A 27,184-nucleotide genomic window follows, 5' to 3' on the forward strand; every position below is an offset into this window, starting at 1 on the left:
CTTATATCTGTTTTCACACTTATATGCTTTTCATACAAGTTTCACACAAGACAGATACAAACTTTATAAGATTTATACATATCTTTGTATGCTGAAGTATGCTGAAAGTCATTTGTGGTGATCGAAACCTGTGTTAAGCTAACCAATGGGAGCTATTAAAAATAGTTTTTGGTTTCCATGACGCACATGGATGTTTTCAATACCACAGTCAACCTCAAAACTGATATGGACTCACATAGTGTGATGGTGACGAACTTCAGGTTTTACGACCTTGTGATAATCTCATGATTCAGTTTTATGATCCCACCTACCCTGAAATGACGCTCCGGATGGTTGTTAAGCCAGATGGTTTGTTACGCAGAACTATGATTCTTGGAAAATGGCAGGCAATTCCACAAAATGATGATCCATAAGTAACATCTTTGTCCATCGACCGTTAGCTCGGAGCAATTGAATCAAGCAAGAGATCGGGGTAGAGCGCTCTGCGTTTTGGTCCAGGATTCGTGTTTTATTTGTAAATGTAAGAGGAACTGGCAGAAAGCCACTTTGTCGGAGAGGTGACTCTACTGGCCAGCAGTCCCTCACTGGTCTAGACAACACTTTTTAAGCACAATCTGGAGCTGCAGGTGAGCTGTGTTCCAGAAGGGCTTCAGAGCTCATTTTTTTTGGAGTCGCTGTGCAGAAAGTACAAAAACTGGCGTTTACAGCACGAGTACAACGCGTACTGTTATGCTTCATGTGTAGACTGAAATGGATCGAGTTAAGACAAGGGCGTATCTGCACCATCAGATTACCTGCAGCGTGCATTTGAAACAACTTGTGCAAAGAGAAGTACTTTTCTCAGATTCTGCTCTTGCACATGAAAACTGTGCCTTTCATCTAAAATTAGAGACTCAAAGCAACGAAATGACTGAGCAACAGCTTCAGTCATTCCCCGTGCATCAAGTGAGTAAAGAAATGCAAAAGTATTGACTTAAACCTTGGACTTGCTCAGAATCCCTCTAGTGCAGGACACTTGTTTGCTAATGGAGGAGCTACCTGTACGATAGGCGCCTCAGCAGGCATTAAAAGCAGGATCAAGAGAAGCTGTGATCAGCGGTGCGCGGTGTGGAGCAGGGAAATTATTTTACTGCTATTGTTAAATAATCATTATTACCATTGCATTAATAATATAATCTGGAGTTTATATTATTAATCAGTAAATCAAACCCTGATGCTATAAAATATCTGTTCATGCTTTGATTAAGTTGAAGACTACTTGCTGTCTGCGTACAGAGTTGTCTTCCCACACGTGTGTAGTCATTAAAATCATTGTTTGACCAAGAGCTTCTGGACCATGGGTGGTTTGTACTCTCCCTCCTCAATTTTGAACCTTAACAGCGGCGACAGATTTACTGCGATACTCTGGGAGTAAGAGTGAGGCCAATAAAACTTTATGGGTGCTGTTTCATTTTAAAACTCTTCCATTTAGGAAGAAGTCGCTGCCTGATGCTTGAAAATCCACATCATTACAAGTATTTTTACTATTCTGTTTCAGTTTTTCTGCCATTACTCCCACTGATAATGTGGTCACAAGACTTAAAACAGGAATGTCTTGATAGCTCGAGCATTCCTTATGTGAATCTGCTTGGTGTCATTTTCAGCATCTTGATAATCCCCCGTCCACCCACATGATACTGATGCACTATTTTGATACTGACAGCTCTTCAGCCAATAACTTTGTATTGCAAATATTGCCCAAGGACACAATTAAGAAGTTTGGCAATTCCAGTTCGGCGCAATTAGGTGTTTGTTTTTTGTGAGAAGCACGTCTGCGGCTGACAGTTGAGACCCTTAACTAAAGACCCTCTGATTGGGCTGTGCTTCTGATTGTTTGGTTGGGAGCTGGTCTCACTAACTGCTGCACCCAAGGTGCTTTGTTTTGTTTTGATGTCTCCCCAGAGAGCTTGTTAGGTGAGGCCAGCAGACTGCTCAGAGACTTAGTGTGGTGCTGAATAAGCTGAGAAATTCTTTGTTGTCCAGATGAGACAATGCGAGAGACTTTCCCATGTGGAAAAATATTTGTGTGCCTGTGCGTCTGTGTGTGTGATCAGAGATAAGAAAAGTGGATTTCGAGGCTGCACACACACACCGCAGAAAGCCTGTGAGCCTTTCGGAGAATCTGGATCTCATTTATCATTCGACCTATGAAATATTTTGCTGATGTGGTAACATTTTCATAGCCACTTGTCCATGTTTGTTCAGGGTTCACACAAGTCCAGCTCTTGATCTGTTTGAGTACGGAAACAATCATGTGTGTAAAACGGTCTTTAGTGTGTGATTCATGCAATTTTGTCATTGTTTTTAAGTGGCGATGGGAAGTGTAATGAGCAAGTCTAATGCAAGAATGAGGCGTCTAAACACTGTTTGGACGGGCGAGAATGTTAACAGTTGTTTGAATGGCTTAATTGATGTGCAGAACTGTGACAGAAGTCTTGAGCCAGCTCACATTTTTTTATAATTTGCTTCTAAGGAGTCAGACTTTGGGTTTTTGAAGGTCTTTCAAAGTGATTCCTAAAGAGCTATTAGCTTAAAAACTTGGCACAGTGTGCAGCATGTCCTTAAAAAAATAGAGGAAACTGGACGATGCACGAAGACTTCTAAAGCACAGTGGAGGCTCTGTCATGGTTTTTGGCTGCATTTCAGTCAGTGGTGTTGGGCATCTTTTCAAATTGATGGAATACAGATGCACCGTGCAATTCCATCGAGAAAGCATCTGTTTGGAAACGGCTTTTCAGTATGACGCTGCCAGTAGTGAAACACTCGGTGTCCCATTGTGTGTTTTTCTATCAATCATAGATTGGCCTCCCATGAGCTCAGCAGTTTAATTTCATGTTGACAAGAACAGAAGAAAGCTTTGAATGTCCTTCGAACAGCCTGCAGAACTATCCTGTTCTTGAAGAACACTTAAGGAAATGAAAAGAAAGCTGCCTAAGAGTTCAGACTGTTGAAGAATGAAGATGGTCATAACAAATATTTTCTCAGAGTATAAAGAAATGAGAGGTAGCTCTAGACTTGTGCACAATACTGCATTTTGAGAGGTATTTCAAATATTTACAAAGCCAGAATGCTCAGACAAAAGCGTCTACGGTAATGTTCAAACACAAACGGCACAAAGCGCCTCACTGATCCTCGCTTCGCGTACTACACAAAGGGTGCGTTTGTCATCGGGCAAAATAATTTTGTGTACTTGAATTCTCATAAATCAGACTGAGTAACACTGTTGATCTTTAGTTACACTATTGCACTGATGAAGTCTGTCCTCAGACATCCAGACGGGACTGTGTAAACACAGAGTTCTCCACAGAGCACTTCTGTGGGTCAGTGGGTGTCACAGGACTTGTTTTGTTTCTTTTACTTTTTTGCCATAGTGACACGCATACTACGTATAATTAAGATTAGTTTACAGGGGGAATTCCTCCTCCTCCTCCCAGCACACAGACCTCATATCTGCAACTGTTTATCTCTTGGCTTTCAAGCAGCACAAACCAAATGTTTGTGCTGCTTTCGTCAGCCGGCAGTTTGGGTTTTTCTAAACCTTTTAGGTTTTACTCTTAAAAACATCCCACAGAGCTCCATTAAAGAGAGAAAATTAGAGATTCCAAAAGTTAAATTTTACAAAGTGTGAAATTTACACAGGCGGTGTTACAGGGAGGAGCTACGTTCTCTCCACCTTCACTGTTATCAGATTGTCGTCTGATAAATGTTTTGGCTGAAGTTTCCCTTTTCCTTCACTTCAGCACGTTCTGGTTGCAGTGAATTCTCCCCAGTTTTCCCAGTGAGCAGTGTTTTCCCACTCACGCCTTAAAGACATTCAGACAAGTTTAGCTGAAGCATGTGACTTTTTCTCTTCTTGGCTTTGTTTTTATGCTTTTTTTTTCTTTGTCTTAACTTCAGCATTTTTTCTGTTGCTGGAAGCGTCTTACATTGACAGATATAACCTCTTTAACTAGTCACGAGTGTTATGGTGACCCGCAATAAGATATTTTAATAATATAAGAAATTTACATATATATTAATGAATTGCTTTTATAATATTTAAACCCTCTTATCTTGAGGCACCACTGACTATTTAAAAAATATATATTTTTCTGGTTTGTGGTAAACACAAACCAGAAAGATTATTTTTCAGGTCATTAAAAGTAGAATTACATGTGTTACAGGTGGACAGACTCTGTGCCCTGTAAGCTTCAACCTTTTGCATTGCACTATCTGACAGGCGGCACCTCCGGGGCAAGGAAGGTTGCAACAGCAGACTGACAGCGAGCGCTGGCATGAGCACACTGGAATAAGTTCTGCACTGATGTCTTGGCTTAGAGGTACCAGGGCATCCACGAATCTGCACAAAATCCCGGCACGATGCGGGCGGTTGCTGTGTTTGTAAGTGCTTTTGTATATGGATTGGTGGTGGGCTGTGCAAACTGGTGATGGGCTAAATCAGTACAAACGTTCTTTCTGTGATTTCTCTGTGAAATGAAATGTAAAATAAAATATCCCTAAAAGCAGAGATGTGAGCTCTTAAATGAAGGTAGCTGTTAGTCTCTTAGTGAATTAACCTCTCTTCATAGCTCGGATCCAGTGATGTTGCTAGAATCGTACAGTATGGTTGTGCTCGCTCTGTTTGTTAAAATGAAACCTCGTCAGATTAGTGGAAAGGAGTGCCTGTTGATGTCAGCTCTGTGTTATACGTCTTGTCCTGTTGCAGCACCTTCTTCTCAGACAATGAAAGCCACAGCAGCAGGATGTGAAATCCTCACACTCACTCCTCATCCACACACACTGAAAAGCTCAGATAATGGTGCAAAACCATTTTTCTTGTTTTCACTAATACTGCCTAAAGCTCTGGCTTCAGTGCTCCAAACACTTCAGACAGCTTTTGTTTTTCTCTAATGTTTGGGCTTGGTCTGCACACCCCACCCACCGACCTGCCCTTTATATCTTTTGTCTGCGAAGAGCAGCCGGGCTTGCAAAGCGGCCTAAAAGGAAGGTAAAATGGCTCGTGTCAGACGGTAGATAAAAGTAAGAGGAGTAACAGCACGACATTTATATAGTCGTCATTTCAATTTCTTTTATTTGCAGGTTGAAGCTATGCAAAGGTTGTCATTGTAGGCAAAACTGAAGTCTAGACTCGTGCTGGGACACAAGGTCAACAAGTGCTGGTGCAGAAAAGATTCAAGAGATGCCTTCTTGCCCCTAAAGTCTTTAGTCATTATTCGGATGCTAATTGAATCAGTTCCAAGAGGCCAGAGTGTCTAGGCAAAAAAACACAAAACAAAAAAACCCGAGACACACCTTATCCACACACACTGTTAACTTTAATGTTCGCTTCCTGCCTGCAGTCCTCTTGAGTCTTGACTCTGCTGATGCCACCCAGGACGATTAGTGTGCGTTAAGCCGACTCTTTATCTGGTCATCTGCGAATCTTCAAGTGGAATCTGTGCTCATGTGAAACCAAAGTGCTCAAAAAAGGAGGAAAGAAATCATGTTTACTTCCCTCTCTGTAACTGCTTCTTTCAATTTCTCTGCGTGTGTGTGTGTGTGTGTGTGTGTGTGTGTGTGTGTGTGTGTGTGTGTGTGTGTGTGTGTGTGTGTGTGTGTGTTTGGTGGGGGGGCTTTCAGTCCTCACTTCCTCCTTTCTTGCATTTCGTTTCATGTCAAGTTGTGTGGGAAACGGAGACGAGCTGAACGGGGAGAGGGAGTGAATGTGAAGGGGAATTAGAGATGATAAATAAAGTCGGGAATTGAAAGGGTTTGGAGGGAGGATGTGGAGCGGCGGCGCTTCAGTAATAAACCAAGCAGCACCAGCTTTGACCTCATCATATGCCTGCTTTACCTTTGACCTCTTCCCCCTTTCTCCACCCGTAGGCCCAATTCACTGAGATCTTTTGTGCTGTCATCTAAAATGGGAAAAGACAGTAGTTGCGTATTTCTCCGAGTTTCTGCAGTATCGGGGCTCGTTAACGGCGCGATGTGCCGGAGGATGCTTTCTCACAGCATTCCCCCAAAACGGCACCGACGTCTTATTTGAGGATCGCTTTTATCTTCTTGTTGTTGGGCTGGAAGTTACTTGTTACAGTCTCATGTGACCTTTTAGTTAGCAGCGTATTTCATTAACCTGGTGTCGCTGCGATTAAGTTTGAGGAGAATTGTGTTCATTAGCATGCAAATTGAAAAGGTGCGGCGCTTGTTATCTGTTATTTACTATTAAATTATGAATTTTTTTTAACTTTTGCGGCTCTGCATTCAGTTACTTGAATTAAATAATCCTTTTTTGTGTTCTGTCATGTACACTTAAACTGATATGTGGCAGGTGGAAAGGCTGTTTGCCTGTAAATGTGCTCTGTTTGTACCTGGTATTAACCCACGATCCGTAGATGCTTATCTGCACTCTAATATCCAATTCGTCAGTGTAAACGCTAACATGCCAAACTGCCCCCTCTGATGGGACATTTCAAGATTTTGACCTTCTCAGTATTTTTGTGGATGGGGCTGAATGGAAGGCTCTGTAGTGTCATGTTTTTCCCTTCATATGAGCCTCTGTGCAAGCTGGAGATCAGATTGTGTCGTGTGACCGTGGCAGGGAGATAACTTGTTGCTATAATTTTGTGCTTCTTGTTGTGAAACAGTGGTGCAGACTGCAATTGAGCTCTATTGTTGTTTGAGCCCTTTGCAAACCTCACAATGACAAGCTCTTTGTTTGTGTCGCTTGCTTTATTTCATATTTAATGATTATTCCAGTCATCTATAATCTCACCCACTTAAGATCGAAGTGGGCTGTGTGCGGCCTGCGGTGTCACACCCAGAGGTTTAAGAAACCTTCTAGGATTGCAGAAGCTCTGTTTGTGCCGTAGACGGCGACGGCGACAACATTAACCTGCTCTGCAACAGGTTAGAGCTGCAGCATGGGTTACCATGGCAATGCACCCTGGTAACAAACTCGAGTTAATGCAGAAGTTACCTGGATATTTTTTTTTATTTAATGCTAAGCTGCTTGCAAACACCTTAGCAGCTTTTTGAAACACAAAGTTTCCAACTTTAACCTGACTGTTGGAAAAAAGTTGTTCATTGTCCTCCTCATTTGAGTAAAACAAATCTGCATCCCACGACATCACATCCTCTCGTCCGCCCAGCTGGACCTCACTTCTTTTTTTTTTTTTTTTTTTATAAATAGGACAGGGGGAATGAATGAGAGAAAGAGGGGGAGAGAAAGAAAGAAAACCAAAGGGGAAAAGAGACGGTGAGAGGGGGGGGGAAGAGAGAGAGAAAAAAAAAAAAAAGAACTCCTGGGTCACCTGTATGGAGAAAAAAAAAAAAAACAAACAAAAAAAACAAACAGAGGAGACAGCAAACAACAAAGAGCAACATAATAATAGAGAAAACAAAGCACCATCACAATAAACTAGCTAGTCATAGATATCAATATTTACTAAATAATAAACGATATTGTGCAGCACGCAAGATAGACAGCGCACAGTGTGCTTTGAGGCAGCAGCCAAGAAAGCTTTAGTCCGCGTCTGTGAATACCCATGTGTGCATACCTGTGTGGATCAGCATGCTTGCATTCCAAAGGTTTCTCCATGTAATGATCTGCTAGGGAGTGTGGGGGGGCCACAGCCCCGTCCTCCAGGGTGTGAAGCAGGTATGGAGGAGATCAAAACTCCAGACATCCAGAGGCCCTCACTTCTTCCTGCTCCTCTTCACATTCGTTTCACATCCAGTGGAAGAGCTGTGCTGAGCAAGCTTCAAGTTCATTTCATGCACTGCTGGGAAATGTCTTTCTTTTCCTTCCTCAGTACTTTATCCCTTATTCATCTGAGCTTAACATTTTCTGGCCAACACTATTTTTTTAAAGACTGGCTTAAATGTAAGAATAAATTTTGCTGTGTAAGCACGGGCCGTCACCGTTACTCGACTGAGAAATCCTGCTTCAGAGCTGCTTTTTTGGCTCAAACATGGAAATCTGGGTGAAATGCTTAATATCAAGTGGACGTGGACATAAAGGAGTGTGTTTGAACTTGAAAGCAACTTTTCTGTTATGCTTTGTAGCTTTGGACGTCATAATCATCCATTAGTAGGGACACTTTCTTATTTTTGTTCTCATCTCATCCATATTAGGAAAATCGTCCATTAGCAGCTACGTCAGGATTATTAATGATACACACTGGATGCCTGGTTGTTTGTGTGTGTTAATTAAAAAAGAAGAAAAAAGCTACAGGATTGAAATTAATTCACGTTAACTCTGCACGATTATCAGCATGAATTATCCACAGTTCACTGGACTGAGTGAGGCCAAAGCGCTGCCGTGAAGAAGCCTGTTGGGGTTTGTTTTTTTAAATTTGAGCTCCACTTTGGTCTTTGTTGACATTTATGGCTCTTTAGCTGCTAAATAAGCAGTTTTTATTTCCGCTATTTTCTGTTCTGTTTGAAAAGTGTTTTTTTTTTTTTTTTCTCTCCCATATTTTACTCTTTGGAAACACATCTCGTCAAATCATGCACAATCCTTTTAAGCGAACCTCAATGTACAAAGACCACGGATCCCCAAGATTGTTTTTGTTTTTTTTCTATATCTTTATACTACAAGCATTCAGCTAAGGGAAGAAAGGGCTCTAAGATGACTCCACAAAGTGAACATTGGCAAGTGTGTGTAATATTAGAGGGAGAAAAGGCAGGTTTGTGGCTCTGTTTTTATCTTGAAAGCTTGTTGCTTCTCATGACTTGTGCCTCACCGGTGGAGGTAAATGGTGCACTGATGTCTCTTCCTTTTCCATTTGTTCCAGGATGAAAATGCGGCGGCACAGGGTGTTCTTGCTGTGCACGGTGGGCCTGTGTGTCATCTCCTTCCTCCACTACTACAAGGCCCTCCATTACGTCTCCCTGCTGCGGGAGCTCTCGGCTCCATACCCCAACATCAAGTCCTTCATCATGGTGACCGGCTTCTTCTGGAGGGAGAAGGGTATGGCCACCACCCCGCTCAGCCCAGCTTCTCCTGAAGAGGCCCCCCCTCTACCCGGTCTCCGGCAGTCAGATGCCAAAGCTAGAGGCGTGCCGGGTCTCGGGGGAGGAGGCGGAGGGCAAGGATTTGGCCCAGGGATCCCAGAGGCCATAGCTGGAGGTGGAGATGAGGAGATGAGGCAACGAGAGGAGCCAGCACCACCACATCCCTGGGAGAAACCAAAGGAAAACCAGCTGGGAGACGCAGCAAATGAGGTAAGATGGGTAAACCCGAACGCAACAGCGCGGTGTCGAACGCCTCACAATTTACACCTTCAGACAAATTTATGTTTATGTATTTCAAGCTTTCAGCTCAAACTCCCACACAGATCCCTTGATCTGAGCCCTGTTTCTCATCCATTCCCAGGACTGTTGTTTTGCTTTCTCTCTAAAGCCACCAAACGTGCGCTATTAAAAATGCAAATTTTACCTCACAGCGCACCTGGGTTTGTTTTTCTAGACCCGGGTGACTCTGTTTCTTTTAAGATGTTAGTTTGCATCACAACTGTTGTGTTAAAACGTCAGAGTCACATGGCAGGGCAAGCAAGCAACCAGCCAAGGCAGCAGTATTTGACTTTTCTCCAAGACTGATGTGATGCATTGTGCAACCAGATGAGATTTCCCCAGACCTCCAGTATATTAAAATGTGTTGGTGTAATCCTGTGCTTCTTTACCTGGGGATCTTAACCCTTTAAAGCTGGTCAGAGCGGGCACGCTCCGTTTTGGGTAACTATTTTTAAATCCTGGTAGCACTGCAACCACGTGAGCTAGCGCAATAATGTTTTTTGCATATGAAACCGGAGGAGTTGTACTTACATCTTATGCCATCAGCTTGTCCTACGTCACGGTTTCCTTCCACATATAGCTTTGCAAAAACTGCACAAAAGCACTTGCAGCTATATATATATATATATATATACACACACACACACACACACACACACACACACACACACACACACACACAATATTCCAGAAACACGCTTATCCAATCAGCTGTTTGTAACACTTCCTACGTCCATCAGCGCGAACTATCGCATGTCTGCCATGTCCTGCCCGAAACAGGAAGTGACATCATTTAAAGGGGGGTTGCACTTAGGTACCTAAAATAATTTAATGTGAAATGAAATCTTGCAGAGCATGCTGTGAGCTAATAACATCACTTAAATCCAGACTCAGAGTGGTGATTCACTACACACACGCACGCACACAGAGCTGACTCAAATCAACAAAATCTATTTAAAGCCATACATGCAACATGTTTCTCCAGCAGCTGCTGAACAAGTTGAAGCATAAGCATCTCTAAATGTTTCTGCTCATGTTTACCTTGCTTGCCTACTGCACCAGCATGTCTCAACAGCATTACAGTATCACTTGTGCCATAAACAAATTGCAGCATGTCTGGTGCTTCACTGAATGTGTGCTCATGCAATTTAGCCTCATACAATGTAATGTGAGGTTAGTACTTTCAAAGCGGCTTATCTCAACACTGTCTTTATAGTGTTACCTCTATATACCCCCACGGAGGGTTTTAAACCAAACAATCAAGATGTAAATGAAGTGCGGACTTTTAGCTTTGATTCAGGCAGACTGCCTGAAGTCGAGAGCTCGTGGAGAGCAGCAAATGTTGCGTTTCCTTCCTTGAGATGCTCTTCCAGACCTTTACTGCTGCCACCTACAGTTGCTGCCTGTTTTTCTGACTCTCTGCTTCAGTTTTTCGTTCAATTACTGAATAACATGCTCTATTGCACTAATGTAACTGACTTGGCCACCCAAGAATATCTTATTTCTTTGCCTTGAGAAACTCTAGGGTTGCTTTTGCAGTATGCTGCGGGTCATTATCTGTTTCCACTGTGCAGTGTCATCTGATCATTGCAGCATTTGGCTGAATCTGAGCAGGAGGTATAGCCATGTACACTTCAGTTCATCTGACCGTCTCGCCCTTGAGTGTTCCCAGGGGTGTGCACCTCGTTGGAAACTCTCTGTACGTGACTCTGATTACATGTTGTGAAGGGTTTTTTCTTAACCATGTTTTTTGCTGTCACTCATGGCATTCTTCATAACGAGAGTTCAGGTGAACAGCTACCAAATGCATGCTCAACATCACCAAATCCATTTGTTTTGTAATAAGGAGGGAATATTTAGTGTTCATGCAGTGATTTACTGCAAGAAACAGTAAAAAGAATTCAATGCTAAACATTAATATTAATTTGCCCTAATTTATATTGGCTAACCGTTGTGTTTAGACTTTAAGACTTGGGTCTCTGAAGTTTAAATTGTACCTGCTGTTCCCAGGCACCTGGACACAAATGGTGCTGTCAAAAAAGAATGACTCATATTAGTCTTTGAGTTTTCCTAGATGCTATGGAGAGCATGTAATTCGGACTCACTATCACTGTGGATCTTTTTTGGTTGCCAAAATGGACAGACTGGGTGTAAATCAGGCAGGAAAACCTGAAATACACCGCACTACACAATTTGCGTAACCACCAAAATTAGAAGAAACTAATTAGTCTCCTGCTTGTACCTGACAGGACACGGGTTTGTCGTGTTTGTTAAATACAATTTCGCTTTAATGTGAATCTTACAGTGAAGAGTATAATGAGTAAAGCTGGTGTTTTTATTTCAAGGCAGAGTTGTGTAACTGTTTCCCGTTACTCTCTTTTATCCAGATTAGAGATGAGGACCGCTTAAAGCGGTGGAATCCCGCCCACCCTGCACCGCCCGATAGGCTAGACCCTCCACAGGAACCAGCAAGAAAAGAGCATCATTTCAGGGATCCCATAGAATCCATGGGAGACCTCCATACTCGCACTTTCCAGCTTCAAGATGACAAAACCCCTTACTTTGTGCGCACCAAAGCTGGAGCCCTTTGCTTCAGGCAGGGGACAGAGGTAGCTACTCCTAAAGAGTACTATGGAAAATCAGGGGGGTCTGCGGCTAACGGAGCAGTTGGTCGGGCTGTTGCTGCCGGGCAACGGAAACCTCTGGAGCTCCAGCAGCAGCCCACCATTGTGCCAAAGGTCAAAGCTCGGGCCAAGGGCAACGGGAAGCGGCTGGTCAAGTGCGTTTGTCGGCCTGGGTGGCACGGACCTTACTGCGGGGTTCCCACAATGGTGTACCACTCCAATCTGCCAACTAAGGAGCGGCTGACGCCCAGAGAAACCCCGCGGAGGGTGATCAACGCCATCAACGTCAACCACGAGTTTGATCTGCTGCACGCACGCTTTCATGAGCTCTCAGAGGCCGTGGATTTGTTCCTCGTGTGCGAATCGAACTTCACCGCCTACGGAGAGAAACGGCCTCTCAGGTATGATTCAAAGTTGTTTTTTGGACAGGTGCACGTGAAGGGATTATAAAAACCGCCCAACCCCCCGCGGTCAAGGTGTATTTGTGTGAGATGTGTAGTCCTCTGTGGCCTTCAGTTTATGACTCTGTAGTGCCCGACAGTACGCATTGTGAAATAAAGTGCAAACTTTAAACTGGATTAAGTCACAAGAACAGTGTGTATATGTTATAAAGGCCATGTTATGTCATCTTTATGTCTTTATAATGATAAATGAGCTCACATGAGGACACACTGCTAAACAATAGAAGCTCCATTTGTGCTCTTTTTTTTTTTTTCTCCCAGCTGCTTGGTTACAAACACACACACATACTTCCCCCTTTTTTTTCTCCTTTATCCAAGTTGTGACGGCGCCGTTTCAATGAGTCGTTATTGTTTGCAGCTTACCCTCTTTGTTTACAGCCAGCCCTACTCGTGCTCCTCGAGTATCCGCGTGCGGAATAACAATTACAGTTAGCTTCCTGTGGCGACGACATGAAACGCCTCGAGGGCAAATTTTACAGCAGATTATGACAAGAGCAGCATGATTGACTCTGCGTGTAGCCTTGAAGGGAGAGATCGGTGTGTTCAATCATCGGATGTGACACTGCATGAAAGCGGCTATGTTCTGCGATCACCGTCTTTCGCTATGCATATCAACAGGTTAATTGAGTTGTTCTTCTGGACAGTTTGGCGTGAGGAGAACGGCTTTTCTCTGCTGAAAGGTGCTATTTGTCAAACAAGTGCCTTTCTGAACTGTTTCTTTATCTCTTCTGCCACATTTTGACAACCTTTTATAAATGGGCCACAGCTGGAATGTATTTTGTTGACCGTTTAATGCGATATTGGTTTGCAATTTTTTATTTTTTCAGAGGGGCAAAAAATTATAATTATAAGCCTTTTAAATTTGTGAAATCCATTACAGGGAACGTCACATTATGGATGCATGATACTGCAGTTCTGTTGGTGTGTTTCCCACCAGAAGGCATCGTGTAATAAATGCAGTGAATCAGTTTCCTTCATTAATTTTGTTTCTTGGCACAGTCACCTAATGCCACTCAGAGATGGGGAAACTCGGCACAACTGTAGACTGTGTCAGCAACATGCTAATACACAAATGATTAGTACCCCTATGAAATTTAAAGTTTTTGTCCAAATCTTCCCAAGACAGCATACTAAGTTTCTGTAGAGATCAAATTATTTCAGAAAAAAGACCAGAGTCATTATTAGAAACTGAAAAACTGTCTTTTTGTTTTTTTGTTTTTTTTAGCTGTAGCATATTTATTTTTAATGTTCATAGCTTGTAAAATCTAAAACGGAGGACAACCTTACAATTTACAAACCGTGAAAACTCTTTAGCTGTCACTGGAGAAAGCATCACACTAAAAAAAACCCATCTGTTTAGAGTAGAGAATAATGGTTTTCAATCACAAAAACAGGAGATAGATATACAAATTTAAAATAGTGTTTCAAGTGTCAAGAACTGGAGTAAGAAGTATCATCAAGAAATTTAAAACTGCTATTCACTTCTCAGTTCAATAATAGTTTTAAAAGGGAAATTTTCACAGGGGGACTAATTGTTGAATAATTATTAATAATTCTAAATGATAAGCATTTGTGTTACCCTTTAACACAATCCTAACGTCACAGACGGACATGTCTTGTAACTTTTGCTGCTCTTGTTAATAACATTACCGACATTGTTAGCCTTATTAATATTAGCCATAGCTAATAATAGCTACCCTTATAATAGCAGATTGGCTAATGTGGCTAACGGGTAACTGCTAATAGTCAAGCTAACTTTGGTGTGCACTTGCTAGCTCAAAATGTAGAAAGTGTAAGTAGGTGTTATTGAAACTGAAAATTCTCAGTGTTCGAAGTTTAGGAAAACTAAAATTGCAAGTGGCAGCCTTACTTGGACAAGAAGAATCTACGCTCTTGCTAACTTATGTCTGCTACATGTCAGTAAAGGAAAGCAATGGCTGCCTGGAACAGTAGGTAAAATTAATCTAAATGCAACTGTGTTACTTAAAATGCTGAGCTTAAAAAAAAAAATCCTGTTAATTTTCGTTTGGATCAAAGAATCCACGTAATTACATTTTTGTAATCCCTCCCTCAGTTTCCTGCGGCTCCTTCTAAACGGTACCTATGACTACATACGTCACAAGATCCTGTACGTGTTCCTCAACCACTTTCCGGATGGGGGTCGGCAGGATGGCTGGATCGCCGATGACTACCTGCGTACCTTCCTGACGCGCAATGGCATGTCCAGGGTGGTCGGTGCGCGATCAGACGATGTTTTCGTCATCAACGATGCCGACGAAATCCCAGCACACGAAGGACTACTTTTCCTCAAGCTGTTCGACGGGTGGACAGAGCCTTTCGCCATCCACATGCGCAAGGTAACAGAAGTATCTCAGCTTTCGTGTGTTTTCTACAAGCAGCCAGTTTGTTACGTGAAATTAAGATCTTTTTCACCATGTAAGATTAAGGGAAGAATAAATGTGGTAACAGTATCTCATTCTTCTTGCAATTCTCCTGTACTCTTTTCTCTGTGTGTGCAGTCGTTGTATGGCTTTTTCTGGAAGCAGTTCGGGTCTCTGGAGGTGGTGTCGGGCTGCACGTTGAGGATGCTGCACGACGTGTACGATGGCGACGGCATCAAACTGCGTCGTCGCGAATATTACACTATGCCGGGTTTCCGCAAATACGAGAATGACACCGGCCACATCCTGGTGCAGTGGTCGGTGGGAAGCCCGTTCCACTTCGCAGGGTGGCACTGCTCCTGGTGCTTCACACCCGAGGGGATCTACTTTAAGCTGGTGTCGGCGCAGAACGGAGACTTCCCGCGGTGGGGCGACTACGAGGACAAACGCGACCTCAACTACATCCGCGATCTCATCCGGACTGGCGGCTGGTTTGACGGCTCGCTGCAGGAGTATCCCCCAGTGGACCCCAAAGAGCACATGTACGCCCCCAAGTACATGCTGGAGAACTACGACAGGTATCGCTACCTCTTGGAAAACCCTTACAGAAAAGAGTCCAGAGCGAATGAAGGCTAGGTGTCAGGTGGCCAAAAAAATTTAAATGAAAAACATATGTGAAAAAAAAAAAACAAAACGCTCGTAGGGCCCAAGTGATTTTGGGGGGTGGAACGATACTGATGAACTGCTTCTCTCATTGGAGTGAAACTAAATGTATCTCCACCAGGCAGCACTGATGCTGCTCTTTAAAGTCATTACATTGGGGTCAGAAAAAAGGGAACACTGAATCACATCCATGGATTTTGAGAGGGAGCTTTGAGATGAGAGGATAATAACCACTGAATCTTAGATTTCCTCATTCCTCCCCTTTTCCGGGAGGCCCCGCGCTATCTCTCTATTTGTCACCCGTCCTTCCTTTTGTCACCCACCGATTCGACGCGCCTGTTCTCTGAGAGAAAATGGCAGCAAGAAAAAGCCAGGGGTCTATCGCCGGCAGGCCCCTCCATGGATCTGACAAACTCTGAAGGGAAGGACCGTTTTGGTTTTGTCTGTGTTTACTGAAGTTTACAGATTGACCGATGTTCCCACTTCACTCTCCACCTCCAGATGTCTTCCTGTCATATTTGGTGACCTCCTTCCAGACATAAACTCCTGCTCAGATACTTTCATTGCTCCCGAGTGTCGGTAGGACATTACAGAAACACCCCCCCCCCCCCTCTCACTGGAGCACCGACAGCCAAATGAAAGGGAATGACTCAGTAGAGATGTTTCAGCTCATACATATGCTCACGTTCATCTACATGCGCCTTAGAGTTGTCTGTGTGTGCTTGAAAAAGGAAGCGCGGGATTGGGGGTGGGCTATATGGGGTTTTTATTTGTATCATATTTTGAGAAAATGGAAAGGAAGAAAGAAACTGATGGGAACAGGAAAGGAGGATGAAACTGGGATGAGAACCTGAGAGAGAAGGCAGGAGAGAGTGTGAGGGGAGTATAATGAGTGAGGAGAGAGTGTGTGTGTGTGTGTGTGTGTGTGTGTGTGTGTGTGTGTGTGTGTGTGTGTGTGTGTGAGCGAGCAAGAGAGTGCGTTTCCCAGAGCTTACAGGCAGCTCTGAATAAATCATGCCCCGTCTATGGCATCTACGGCAGTTACTGCCATTATTGTTCGTCCAGTCCGATAGCAGCTGGAAGAATATCACCCTTCAGTTTTTCATCTCTCTCTCTCCCTCTCTTTCTCTCTCCATCTAGCGCCTCAGATAACTTTGTTTCCTTGGAAACTATGTGGAAAAGAGGAAATGGGGATGGGTGTTGTTAAGACGAGTGGGTGGGTTCATATCAGGCAAGGAGCTGCAGCATTCGGATGAGGTCGACCCCGACGTTGAGTCCCTTCGGTTAGATACTCAGCTTTCTGCTCAGCTGCCAATCACAGATCGTCTTTTTCTTTCACTTATCCTGATTTTTTTTTTTTCCTCCCCCTCCTCAAGTCTGTGTTTTCAGCTTTCTCTATTTTGCAAAATCTCCCAAGTCATCCTCCAACACACACACACGCACGCACGCGCACACACACACACACACACACACACACTGTGGATCCTATCTATTCTGTGTGTTTTCTGTTATCCTCACAGGAATGCACCATTTCAATAACAGGGGTCTGTTTATCTTCTCTCTGCCTCGTTTCTTTCCCTTTGTTTTGGGGCAGCAGTTGCCATGGCGATGCCTTTTCTGATGCCCTACAGATGATTATCATCATAAACATTTAGGCAGGAGCGCTCATGCCTCTTGCCTTCTTTCTGTCGTAAACAGCTGTCGATGTGGAATGGATGCCTAGATCACCCCCACCCCAACACACACAGACACAGACACCCACCCATCCGCCCAAGTTGTCTGGCAGAAGTTGATGATGATGTAGAGCCTTGGTATGAGTACATGGGTAGCCCAGTGGGACAAGGATTAGTTCTTGTTGAGGCCGTGGAAGTCGTAGCTGGAATATTTACCGTGCTGCGGAGCAGTTAAAGATGTGCGCTGGGCAGACGAGCAGCGATCAAGAAATTATGAGCACATTGATTTTTGTTTTAACTGCAGATTGACCATATCCACCATCTACTCTTCAAACCTGTCTGGGCTTTACTTTAGCTTCTGGCTTCTTTCGAGGTTAAGACCTCTAGAGGTATAAAAACCACTTTTCTTGTAGTAAACACCGCCTGTCGCTGACGCCGCCTGAGATCATATCAAACATTATTTTGTAGCTTTAATTTCATCAGACGCTGACACAGCCATGCATCGAATGCCTCAAATGCTTTTTGTCCCCATTATTTTCACCTCCAAACTCCTCAATCATTAAAACGCTGCTCTTCCCTTACAGTTCCAATGCCATTAATATGTTTTTGGGGACTTATTTCCATAAATTGGTTCCCTTCTCAGAGCTGGGAGACCACTTGGTGGGGAAAATTAGATTAGCCAGCAGGCCGCCGACAGTTGTCAGGGCCCGTGTCGCTGCCTCGATGGCAGCGCGGTCTGTGCCGGCATCTGTTAGGGTTTTGGTTTTGATGCTGGGAGCCAAATCCTGATCCAAACCCAGAGGGGCTGCGGCGAGAAAAAGAGCTTTAAGCAGGATTTGATGGGAGAGGAAGCGACGATAATGCGAGATTCAACGCCCTTTGTCTCAAAATGAGATTTATTTATTTTTATTTATTTTTTAAATAGAACGTGGGTAACATACTCATAGTACGACTCTAGGTCAAGTAATGAATGAGGTGTCACATTTTTGTACTAAAGCTCTCATTTTCTTCAGTCTTCTTGCAAAAAGCACTGACTGATGTTTTCATTTGAGACTAGATCTGACTAAAGTTTCTAATGTGACTCACTTTAAACAAACAAAACCTGCCAGCCTCTGATTTCAGGGCCTCAGACTGCACTCATAGGAAGACTCACTGCTGCAATCACTTTGCACATCTTGCATATCTGCGTGTCGGCTGACAGATAAGGATGTGTGGACTGCTGAAAGACGAGTCAGGTTTACCTCGCTTGGCCTGTTGAACTGTCATCACTTAGGTCGCCACGACACGCTCCTGAGATCTACAACAGGCTGAGGTCACCGGCCAAGATGGCCGGCCGGCCAGTGTAATAACAGGTGAGGGAATGCGCATGCAGTTTTCCCCTTAATTCCTCATGCAGAACCAGACGTGAGTAAGAAAGAAAAATGCAGAGCCTCTCATCACTCAATCCTTATCACTAAATGTCACAGTGCTGCAGAGCTGGGCACAGTGTCACACACACACACACACACTCACCATTACCCAGCACACACCCGTGGGTTTTCTTTTATATCTTTTGTGTTTTCCCTGGTTCATCAAAGTTTGCCAGTTTGCATGAGAGGCAGAAATGTCCCTAAATTAATCAGTTTGTGTTTTTTGTAAGTACAAGCCAGAGAAGAACCAAGAAGGGAAACGTATTTCAGACTGAGCAGAAACAGGAAAATATAAAAAAGACAAAGAAACGAAGAAGCAGCAGCAGTGGGTTTTTCCCAGTATACAAAGTCGAAGCTTGATGAATGGAGACTGGAATCCAGAAAGAGACATTTTGGAAATAATCCTTCCGCTGCTGTTCCCAGTGACGGACTCATTGAATGAGTGCGGAGGAGGGAGGTAATACGCTTGACGGAACAGCTTCGGTTTTTCCACTTTGATGAGGGAGAGGGAGTCATCATGGCGATGAAATAAAAACCATTCCAAATGAAGGGAGCGCCTCATCCTCCCTGTAAAAAGACAAATCTATAAAGCAGTGACAGTTTAAGTGAAGATGAGGCTGACTGGCTCGTGTGTTGTCCACGCTGCCTCCCGGGACTTGCGGTGATTTTTAAAGAGGCTGGCAGGAGTGCCAAATAGGGGTGTCTTTCTTGCTCAAGGACACTTGATTGTGACCACTCAGCAGGCATTAAAGCACTGAGGCACTTATGTTTTTGGACAGCTCTGGCCTGTTGCTTTCTCTTGGGTTTTTTTAGACACCGTCAAACGTAAAGCCTTTAAAGCAGTAACAGCGGCTGTAGTTGAAGTGCAGACTCGTATAAAAGAACGGGCACAGCCATTGTGGCCTCAGCCTTTGACGTAGTGTGCTTTTGAAGCCATCTTTTTAGACATAGTTGTTACTTGGTTAGTTAAATAACTGCACAGCAAGCTTATTTCTCTGGAAATGACATTTAAAAATGTTCCCACAGAAACCTCCAATATAAATACAGTGGAGGTCCAGTTCACTGGCTTGGATTAGATGAGATGAAGCCCAGTCAGCACTCACCTTTCCACTCAAAGCAGCCACACTTAAAAGCCTTAATGATAAATTTATGTGTCACACTTGTTTATTTCGGCTCTAAAGTTTTTAACCCTCAACCCCTCCCTCAGTTTTTCTTTTTTTTTCCTTTTCTATAAATGAGAGAACTGGATCCTTGCCATTTGTTTTTTCTTTTCCATTGTTGTTAGCTTGGTTTTTGGCCCACAGGCTGCCCTTTTCCTGCCTTGGATGTTGTGCGCTTACGTTATTATTTTTGGAATAGCCGATCTATAACTCCCAATCTCGCCTGACCTTAAGAATGTGAACATTTTCAATATCTGTGACGGGCGTTTTACCAAAGATAAAAAGTTTGAATTTCACTCTGATCAGGTTTTTGTTTTTTGGCAGTCTGACAACAAATAACCTGCAGTAACACCGCAGCACTGTCCAGTCCGCTTTGGGGTTATTAGTAGGAAAGAGCTCGGTGTCATCTCTTTTTTTTGCTTTCAGTTATTGATATTAATGACAGGAAATAACCACTGAGAAAAACTCTGTTTTGAACTGGAGAAGTCTGAACATTGGCTGTAAGTGCTGTCAGGGATGTTTGCTGAGGGTGTGTGTGTGTGTGTGTGTGCTCTGCACTTCCACCGCTTCCTTTCCCGTACACACGACTGCTGTTGGAGGTGTTGAGATAGCCTCCAAGCTTACAGATCCTACATTTCCCATAACGCACCTCTGTGACTTCTTTTTGCTTCCATGTTAAATATTCATGTCTTTCACATTCAGTGCTGCCAGTTTACACCACAACCTTGTTAAAAGACATCTCCAAGGCCCGGGTTAAGAGAGGTGATGATCCTGTTACCGTGACATCGCCAGAGTAAACGTGTCGGCTCCGCCCTCTTTTCAGTGCATGTATGCTAATCATCCACATATGTTTTGTAGCATTTGGCTTTCGTGTGTATCGTGCACAGATGTGTTTCTGCACCACCCACACCCATCTGCTGTTGTGCTCACAGAGTAGCCGACCGACTGCCCGAACGGGCTAACATGCCATCATGGCTCTGGCCCCCCGCCAGGCCCGTGGCCCCCACCGATTGATGTTTTCCGAGAAACATTAGCAGGAAGTAGGCCAGAAAGAGAGGAGGGGTAAGTGGGGAAAGTAGTGCTCCTTTTAGAGAGGTCTTTTTTTTTTTTAAGTCAAACTTTATTCATGTCTCATTAATGCCTCCTACACAAATCTGGGAAGCATGGATGGAATGTATGGAAACACGTGTGCTCTGTAGAGAGAGGAACATGCCTGCCATCGAGCTGCTGTCGTCTCGGCTGTAAACACATAATTATTCTCCCCATGTAATAGACAGAAGCGTTCACATTCCACAAACTGAGCAATCGGATTCACTCTGGCAGCTGCACTTCGATGTGTCGCTAATTGGAAAGAACTCTGTGTTAAACCACAAGCGCTACAGGGAAACCAGTCTCTACCCCAGTGTTTCTGCAGTTAGCTTTGATTTGTCAGTGATGCACCAATTTGTAATCCAAACCAATAAATGGCCGGCTCACTCAAACAAGAAAAAAAGGAGCTTTTTCCACTTCTATGTGACGATGCTGTGTTTTAAATATGGTTTTATTTGCCCACATTTCGTGACGTGAGATTTCTGCCGCCCCCTTAATGCGGGATTAGCTGTGAACGGGATTTCATGTATCGTTTTTGGTGCTTACAGCATTTAAAGATTAGTGTCACTTCAGTTTTGCTTGGAAATACCAAAGAACCGGTCCTTACGACAACTATTGACAGTGAGTCCTGTGGATTAGCTGGAGCAAGCACTGATTTCTGATGGAGAATCAACAGCAATCTCTATTTTTACGATATCCCACACACGCAACGACAACGGAAACTAGTTGCAAGCAAGACTATTTCAGTGAACGAGTCCTTTAAAGCATTCAAACGTTGCATTCACTGTCAAGTAAAAGCTCCCTTTTTTTTGTTTACAGTTCATCAAGTGGACGCACTCGCTGCAGTTAAGCAGAGCAGCCGACTGGTGTAAAAGAAAATAAATTGCTCTGTCACACAATGTCACATCAACAAAGAAGCACATTAACATATTAACCAGCAGTTTAGAAGCTCTGTTGAATGTGAAATAGTGGAATTGGCTGGCAAATTCAACCTCTGTAAACATAACGGGCTTTATCAAAGGAATGTGCCTGGAATTTATAGGACAGGTGAGCGTGTCTGGGTGTGTGTATGTGCGGGTGCGCGAGTGTACATGCTTGTAAGTCAGGAGTCATAACACTTGTGAATATGTTCCAGGACAGATTGTTGGCAAGTCCAGGCGTCCATATGTTGTGACACTGCAGATCAAAAAGATGAAAGTCAGCGGAGCACCGCGGAGACAGATGGACGCGGTGACACATACTGTACGTGCGAGAAAAGTCGGGCAAGCAGACAGGCCGACACCTGGCTGCAGATCAAACGCCGTCAGAAACTGAGGCGGAGGTTGGCGCGTACGCGTTTGTGTGCCATTGACGACACTCTGTGGCCAAAAGTACGACGACATCCCCTCGTCAGTGCGTTTATGCGTTTATGCTTGCTGCTAGCAGGGAGGTTTTTCTCGCAGCCTGGTTTTGGAAATAAATAAATTAAATACCTGGGACTAGAATACTAAAATTAAAAGCACTATTTATTCCGAGTTTACAACAAAAATAACTCCGGGTTTGGTTTAACTGGAGTCCGTCTTAAAAGAGCCTCTTTGCTTTTCAGCAATGCTGCCACACTGAAAATGGCTGCAGTTCACCTCGAGGGCGCTCATGGGAGCTTTGGTGGAGTAGCGGTGTATGCCGCTAAAACAAGAACGAGGGAAAGAGAGAGCCTTACAATCAGACACATCATTTCCACATTAACACCCCCCCCCCCTCCCCCTTCATGTGAAGTCAATCAGTGTGTTTGTCCTTGTGGAGTTTTTGCTTTTTAAGTTCTTATATTGTTTTCGGGGGTTTTGTGAACATCTGAGAAATGCAGAGATGACGAGTGTCTCTGTTTTTCTATTTGACTTTGTTTTTGTACTTTTTTTTTGTAATTTCATCCTCTTGGCAGCTTGATATTTAATGTCTTTTAAAGGCTGTGTGTGTGTGTGTGTGTGTGTGTGTGTGTGTGTGTGTGTGTGTGTGTGTGTGTGTGTGTGTGTGTGTGTGTGTGTGTGTGTGTGTGTGTGTGTCTGCTCAATAGCACTGTCTTAGTCTACTGCTAGATTCTAGATTAACTTCCCTCTCAACCTCACAGATCTTTTACCTCTTTTGATGCCATAAAGGGGACGTCGCACTGTGGCGGCCATCTTTTTTTGTTGTTGTTTTCTCTGGGATTGTTTATTTTTTGGGCTTTTTTTAAATTTTATGACATCATCCTTTCCTTGTGACAGCACAACATAACCACCTGATTCATGCATGTGTGTTTAAATCTTTTTTTCCTTACTATGTTGATTTATGTTCCCATAGTAGGACCGACACACTCGCACTCATTCACACACACTCACAGTCTACGTACATGCTCACAGAGACGCACACAGTCCAGCCTCTGTTTTTTTTGTTGTATTCTTACTGTGCTCTGATTGTGTCAGAGTCCTCTGCTGGTCGAACAGTCAGACTACTGTAGGCGCTCTGTTTGTGCCCTCGCTTTTATGCGATCGCTATGAAGGCTCGCCATTGTGTGACCAAAAAGCATTTTTGTTGTTGCTCAGCCACTCAGAACCGGTTTGGGCCAGAGTCTTGACCCAAGAACAACCCAAATGCCATTTATCTCCTCATGTTTGGTGTTCCTGTGTCTGTCACACAGCAGTGTGGTGCTGATTTGATGCTTTCCTTCCTGCTTTGTGTGTGGTGTTTGCTTTTTTTTTTGCTTTTTTTTTTTTTTTTCCTTCAAACAGACAAAGATGTCAAAAATGATCAAAACATATTTGGAAAAATAGCTTTTTTTTTATTTTGAATTGCATGCTGAAACACAGAGACTACTTCTGCCTACAAAACTATGAATTGCACCTTAACTGGAGGGATGTGTTTTTCTTTTAGGTGTTTTTTTTTTTTTTTTTTTTTGGTTTGGTTTTTTTTGTTGTTTTTTTTTTGCATACACACAAATAAATGCATGGGGGGGGGAGCGTGAACTGTTTGTGTACTTCTGAGATAAAACACGTAATTGTCAGCGTGTCAGGAAATCTGTATATCGTAAAACAGGGTTGTTTTGTTGTGCTTATCAATGCCAGATTTCACTGTAATTGATTCAGTCACCGGTGTTTGGGGCACGATGGCTTCAATAAGCAGCTTCAGAACATGCTTTTTTCAAACAAAACAATAATCAGTGCTTACGGGTTTTTATAAAAATTGATTTTATTCAAAAAAACAGACTGTATTTAAAAGATGATTCTTTTTGCTGCCAGATGGTTCGCCCCCTGCTGGCCATCAGAAGAAATGTGGCTATCCATCTTCTATATACAGTCAGTGGCCTAAAAACTTAACACAGCATTAATCCAACAAGTTATCAACAAAGTAACATCTGCATCTGCTTTCATTGGCCTGGCCTCACACGGTGACCGTTAAGAGGTTTTCTGCTCATCCCTGTCATAAAGCACATCTACCTGCCGTCCATCTTGTCCTTGTGAAAATTTAAAAATGACGCTAGCATACACAACACACACGTGCACATATCTACAGTGGAGCGTCAGCAGATGATTGGCACTCACCACGGCGTTGCCACCCGGCCTCGTGTCCCCAGGGGCAGAGTCATGTCTGCAGCCAATTAATCAACAGGGCAGTCAGCCACATCCATACCCATCTGATGCTCACCAACCTCCTGCCAGTGTGCCAGATTTAGCTTTCCCCTGTTTACACAGACTGCTTTTGGTTAATAAGAAAGGAATTTAAAACGCTACATGACAGGGATACTGAAAATGTTTTTGAGGGGTGTTTTTGTTGGAAAGATCCCAGTGAAATGTCTGGGTTTCAGCACTTTGTTTTGTTTTTTTGGGGGTTTTTTTGTTTTGTTTCTTTTTTTAATATTATTATTAGTCTTTTGCTAAATGATTGCATTGTTTAAGAACTCAAAACATGTTTGCAGAGACTGTAAGGTTTTTCTTTGTTGTGCAGTGGCATCATATGACTTTACCACCTGGGACGTATGTAATATAATTACAGAATTACTGCCGCCCCTGCCTCTTCCTGTCCCCGAGCACTGATGATGATTGTAAATGTTCACATAGTTTTATTTTTTATATCATTGTTGGGGCTTAAATTTAGTTTCTTCTTTTTGTTTTAGAACAGTTAATGGGTGTCTGTGGGGAAAGTGTGTGTGTGCGTGCGTGTAGTTACGTGTCTTACTGTATGCGTGCGAGGGATGATGCAGGGTGTACGTTGTTTCGTGGCTCCCGCTGCACATCGGCCCCTTTGCCCGTGTTCATCATCGTTCCAGTGTGTTCAGGTGTTCCCACGCCTCTGCGTCCATTCATCCAAAAGAAGAGCGAGGGAGAGAACAGGAGATGGAGGATGTGGAAGAGGAAGAGGAGAGTGCAGAGGGGCTTTTCCCCTCAGAAAGGGGGGGGAAAAAACAACCAAGAGAACATACTTTTGAGAGAAAAAAAAAAGATATTTTTCTCCTCTGCTGGGTCACAATGAAGAGTGTAAATTTTTAAATTAACTGAAAATGATGAATTAAAAAAAAAAATCATTTGTTCTCTATATGAATGACTATGTTAACCATGAACAAAAAGTAATGACTTCTATGACAAAGACATATAATAAATTAATTTTAAAATTTTAACTCTGAGTTCTTCGAGGCTTTGGTTGAAGGTGTTTGGCTGATGGGAAGTGTGTTTAATAAATTACGGCGACTTGCATCATCTCACTAGAGGGCAGCACTGCAACACACATCATTACATCTCATTAGGATGCATCACTTTAGAGGCTCTGGACACATTTTAATAGCAAACTTTTAATGATGAGAAATTCTAAGCGCTGCAGACTGAACATTTGTGCACCTCTGCAACGATCATTAACAAATCTATCATTTAAAGTGTTCCGGTTACTTTTAACTATAAGTCTTAAATCACAAAGATTTTGACAGAGTAAACACTTTAGGGTTGGAGCTCAAGGAACAATGCAGGTTATTTGGCATCTTTAGTTTAAATGTGCAAATGATTGCATCATAACATGTAATAAATAGGGAGCTCTGATCAGACATAACATTATGACCACCTGCCTAATATTGTGTTGCCCCCCTTTTTTGCTGCCAAAACAGCCCGGACCTGCTGAAGACTCCACTGGACCCCTGAAGGTGTGCTGTGGTATCTGCACCAAGACGCTAGCAGCAGATCCTATATGTAGTGGACGTTTTGAAGTGGGGCCTCCATGCATTGGAATTGTTTGTCCAGCACATCCCACAGATCCACAACTAGGTTGATATATGGGGAGTTTCACCAAGTCAACACCTCAAACTTGTTGTGATCCTCAAATGATTCCTGAACCTTTTTGTTCAGCATTATCCTGCTGAAAGAGGCCACAGCCATCAGGGAATACGGTTTCCATGACAGGGAAAGCTGCAGGTTTGGAGATGACCCAGTCATCTAGCCATCACAGACTGGGTCATCATCAAACTAGCTGTTATCCTCATGCTTGCCCAGTTTTCTGCTTCTAACTCACCAACTTTAAAGACAAAACGTTCTCTTGTTCCCTAATATATCCCACCCACTAACAGGTGCCATGATGAAGAGATACTATTAGTACCTGACCGATGAAGTGTTCACTTCACCAAGTTATTGATGGGTTACTGCCAGCTCCCTTTTATAGCGGGGTGAGGGTCGTTTGCTAGTTTCTATAAATGCAGAGAGGCCTGACAGTTTTAAGGAGAGGGATTAACCTGTGCTACGCTGCAACATAGTCGTTTGGCACTATATTTATATTTGTATCACCTGTTGGTTCATTTTTGCTCCACTTCTAATAGTCTCACACCTCCACTGGGATTATGACCTGCTCCGAAAACAGAACAGAACCCACAAAACTCATTTTCATGTGTAAAAAGTTCAAAGTTATAAAACAAAAACAACAACAGCAATAAAAGGCTGGCAAACTACTCAAAGCCCTAAACCTCTACCACATCAGTTAAGGGTGTTCATTTTTGAAAACAAAAGAGACGAAAACAAAAAGCTTTGAGGTCACGATGCATTCAGCTGGACAGAGGGAGCCACTTTATGTCTAAATCTTTGGTTAATGTTGAGTTTAAGTGCCAGATCAGCCACAGTGGACCAGGGTGTAACGGTTCCCAGCCCAACCACACACACCAAGGAATGTACTGCTGCTGTTTTTCTCAATCTGAAGTGGAGGCAACCACAAACAAAAGGTCTTTAAATATCTGAAGACACTCACACACACGCAGGCACACTGACGCCAACAGCTGCAGGCACAGTACGGACATAAAATAAACATTAATACTTTCAGCCAGCAGGATGCATGAAAACACACACTGACATCAACAACCGTGGATGTGCTGCACGAGAGTAATCGAGAACAACAAATGTCACTGTAAAACAAATAGGACATTCAAATC

The 27,184-nt window shown here is 43.3% G+C and overlaps 1 protein-coding gene across 5 annotated transcripts in view; it reads left to right on the forward strand.

The window, feature by feature from the left end:
• mgat3b (beta-1,4-mannosyl-glycoprotein 4-beta-N-acetylglucosaminyltransferase b) overlaps positions 1 to 25,402 on the forward strand; it is a 59,146-nt gene extending 33,744 nt beyond the window's left edge. For 2 of the 5 annotated variants that reach the window (XM_004574689.5, XM_004574692.6), the window contains exons 2-6: positions 4,259 to 4,419; positions 8,817 to 9,246; positions 11,703 to 12,340; positions 14,475 to 14,757; positions 14,920 to 25,402. In XM_004574689.5, the coding sequence (XP_004574746.1) occupies positions 4,343 to 4,419; positions 8,817 to 9,246; positions 11,703 to 12,340; positions 14,475 to 14,757; positions 14,920 to 15,417 (1,926 nt within the window). In that variant the 5' untranslated portion in view covers positions 4,259 to 4,342 and the 3' untranslated portion in view covers positions 15,418 to 25,402. Of the gene's footprint in view, positions 1 to 4,202; positions 4,420 to 8,816; positions 9,247 to 11,702; positions 12,341 to 14,474; positions 14,758 to 14,919 lie in introns of all 5 variants that reach the window. The other 3 variants (XM_004574690.5, XM_004574691.5, XM_076884642.1) reach the window with 2 other exon arrangements.
• Positions 25,403 to 27,184: the final 1,782 nt, after the last annotated feature.

Source organism: Maylandia zebra, linkage group LG6 (assembly GCF_041146795.1).
Source record: "Maylandia zebra isolate NMK-2024a linkage group LG6, Mzebra_GT3a, whole genome shotgun sequence".
Taxonomy (NCBI): Eukaryota; Metazoa; Chordata; class Actinopteri; order Cichliformes; family Cichlidae; genus Maylandia; species Maylandia zebra.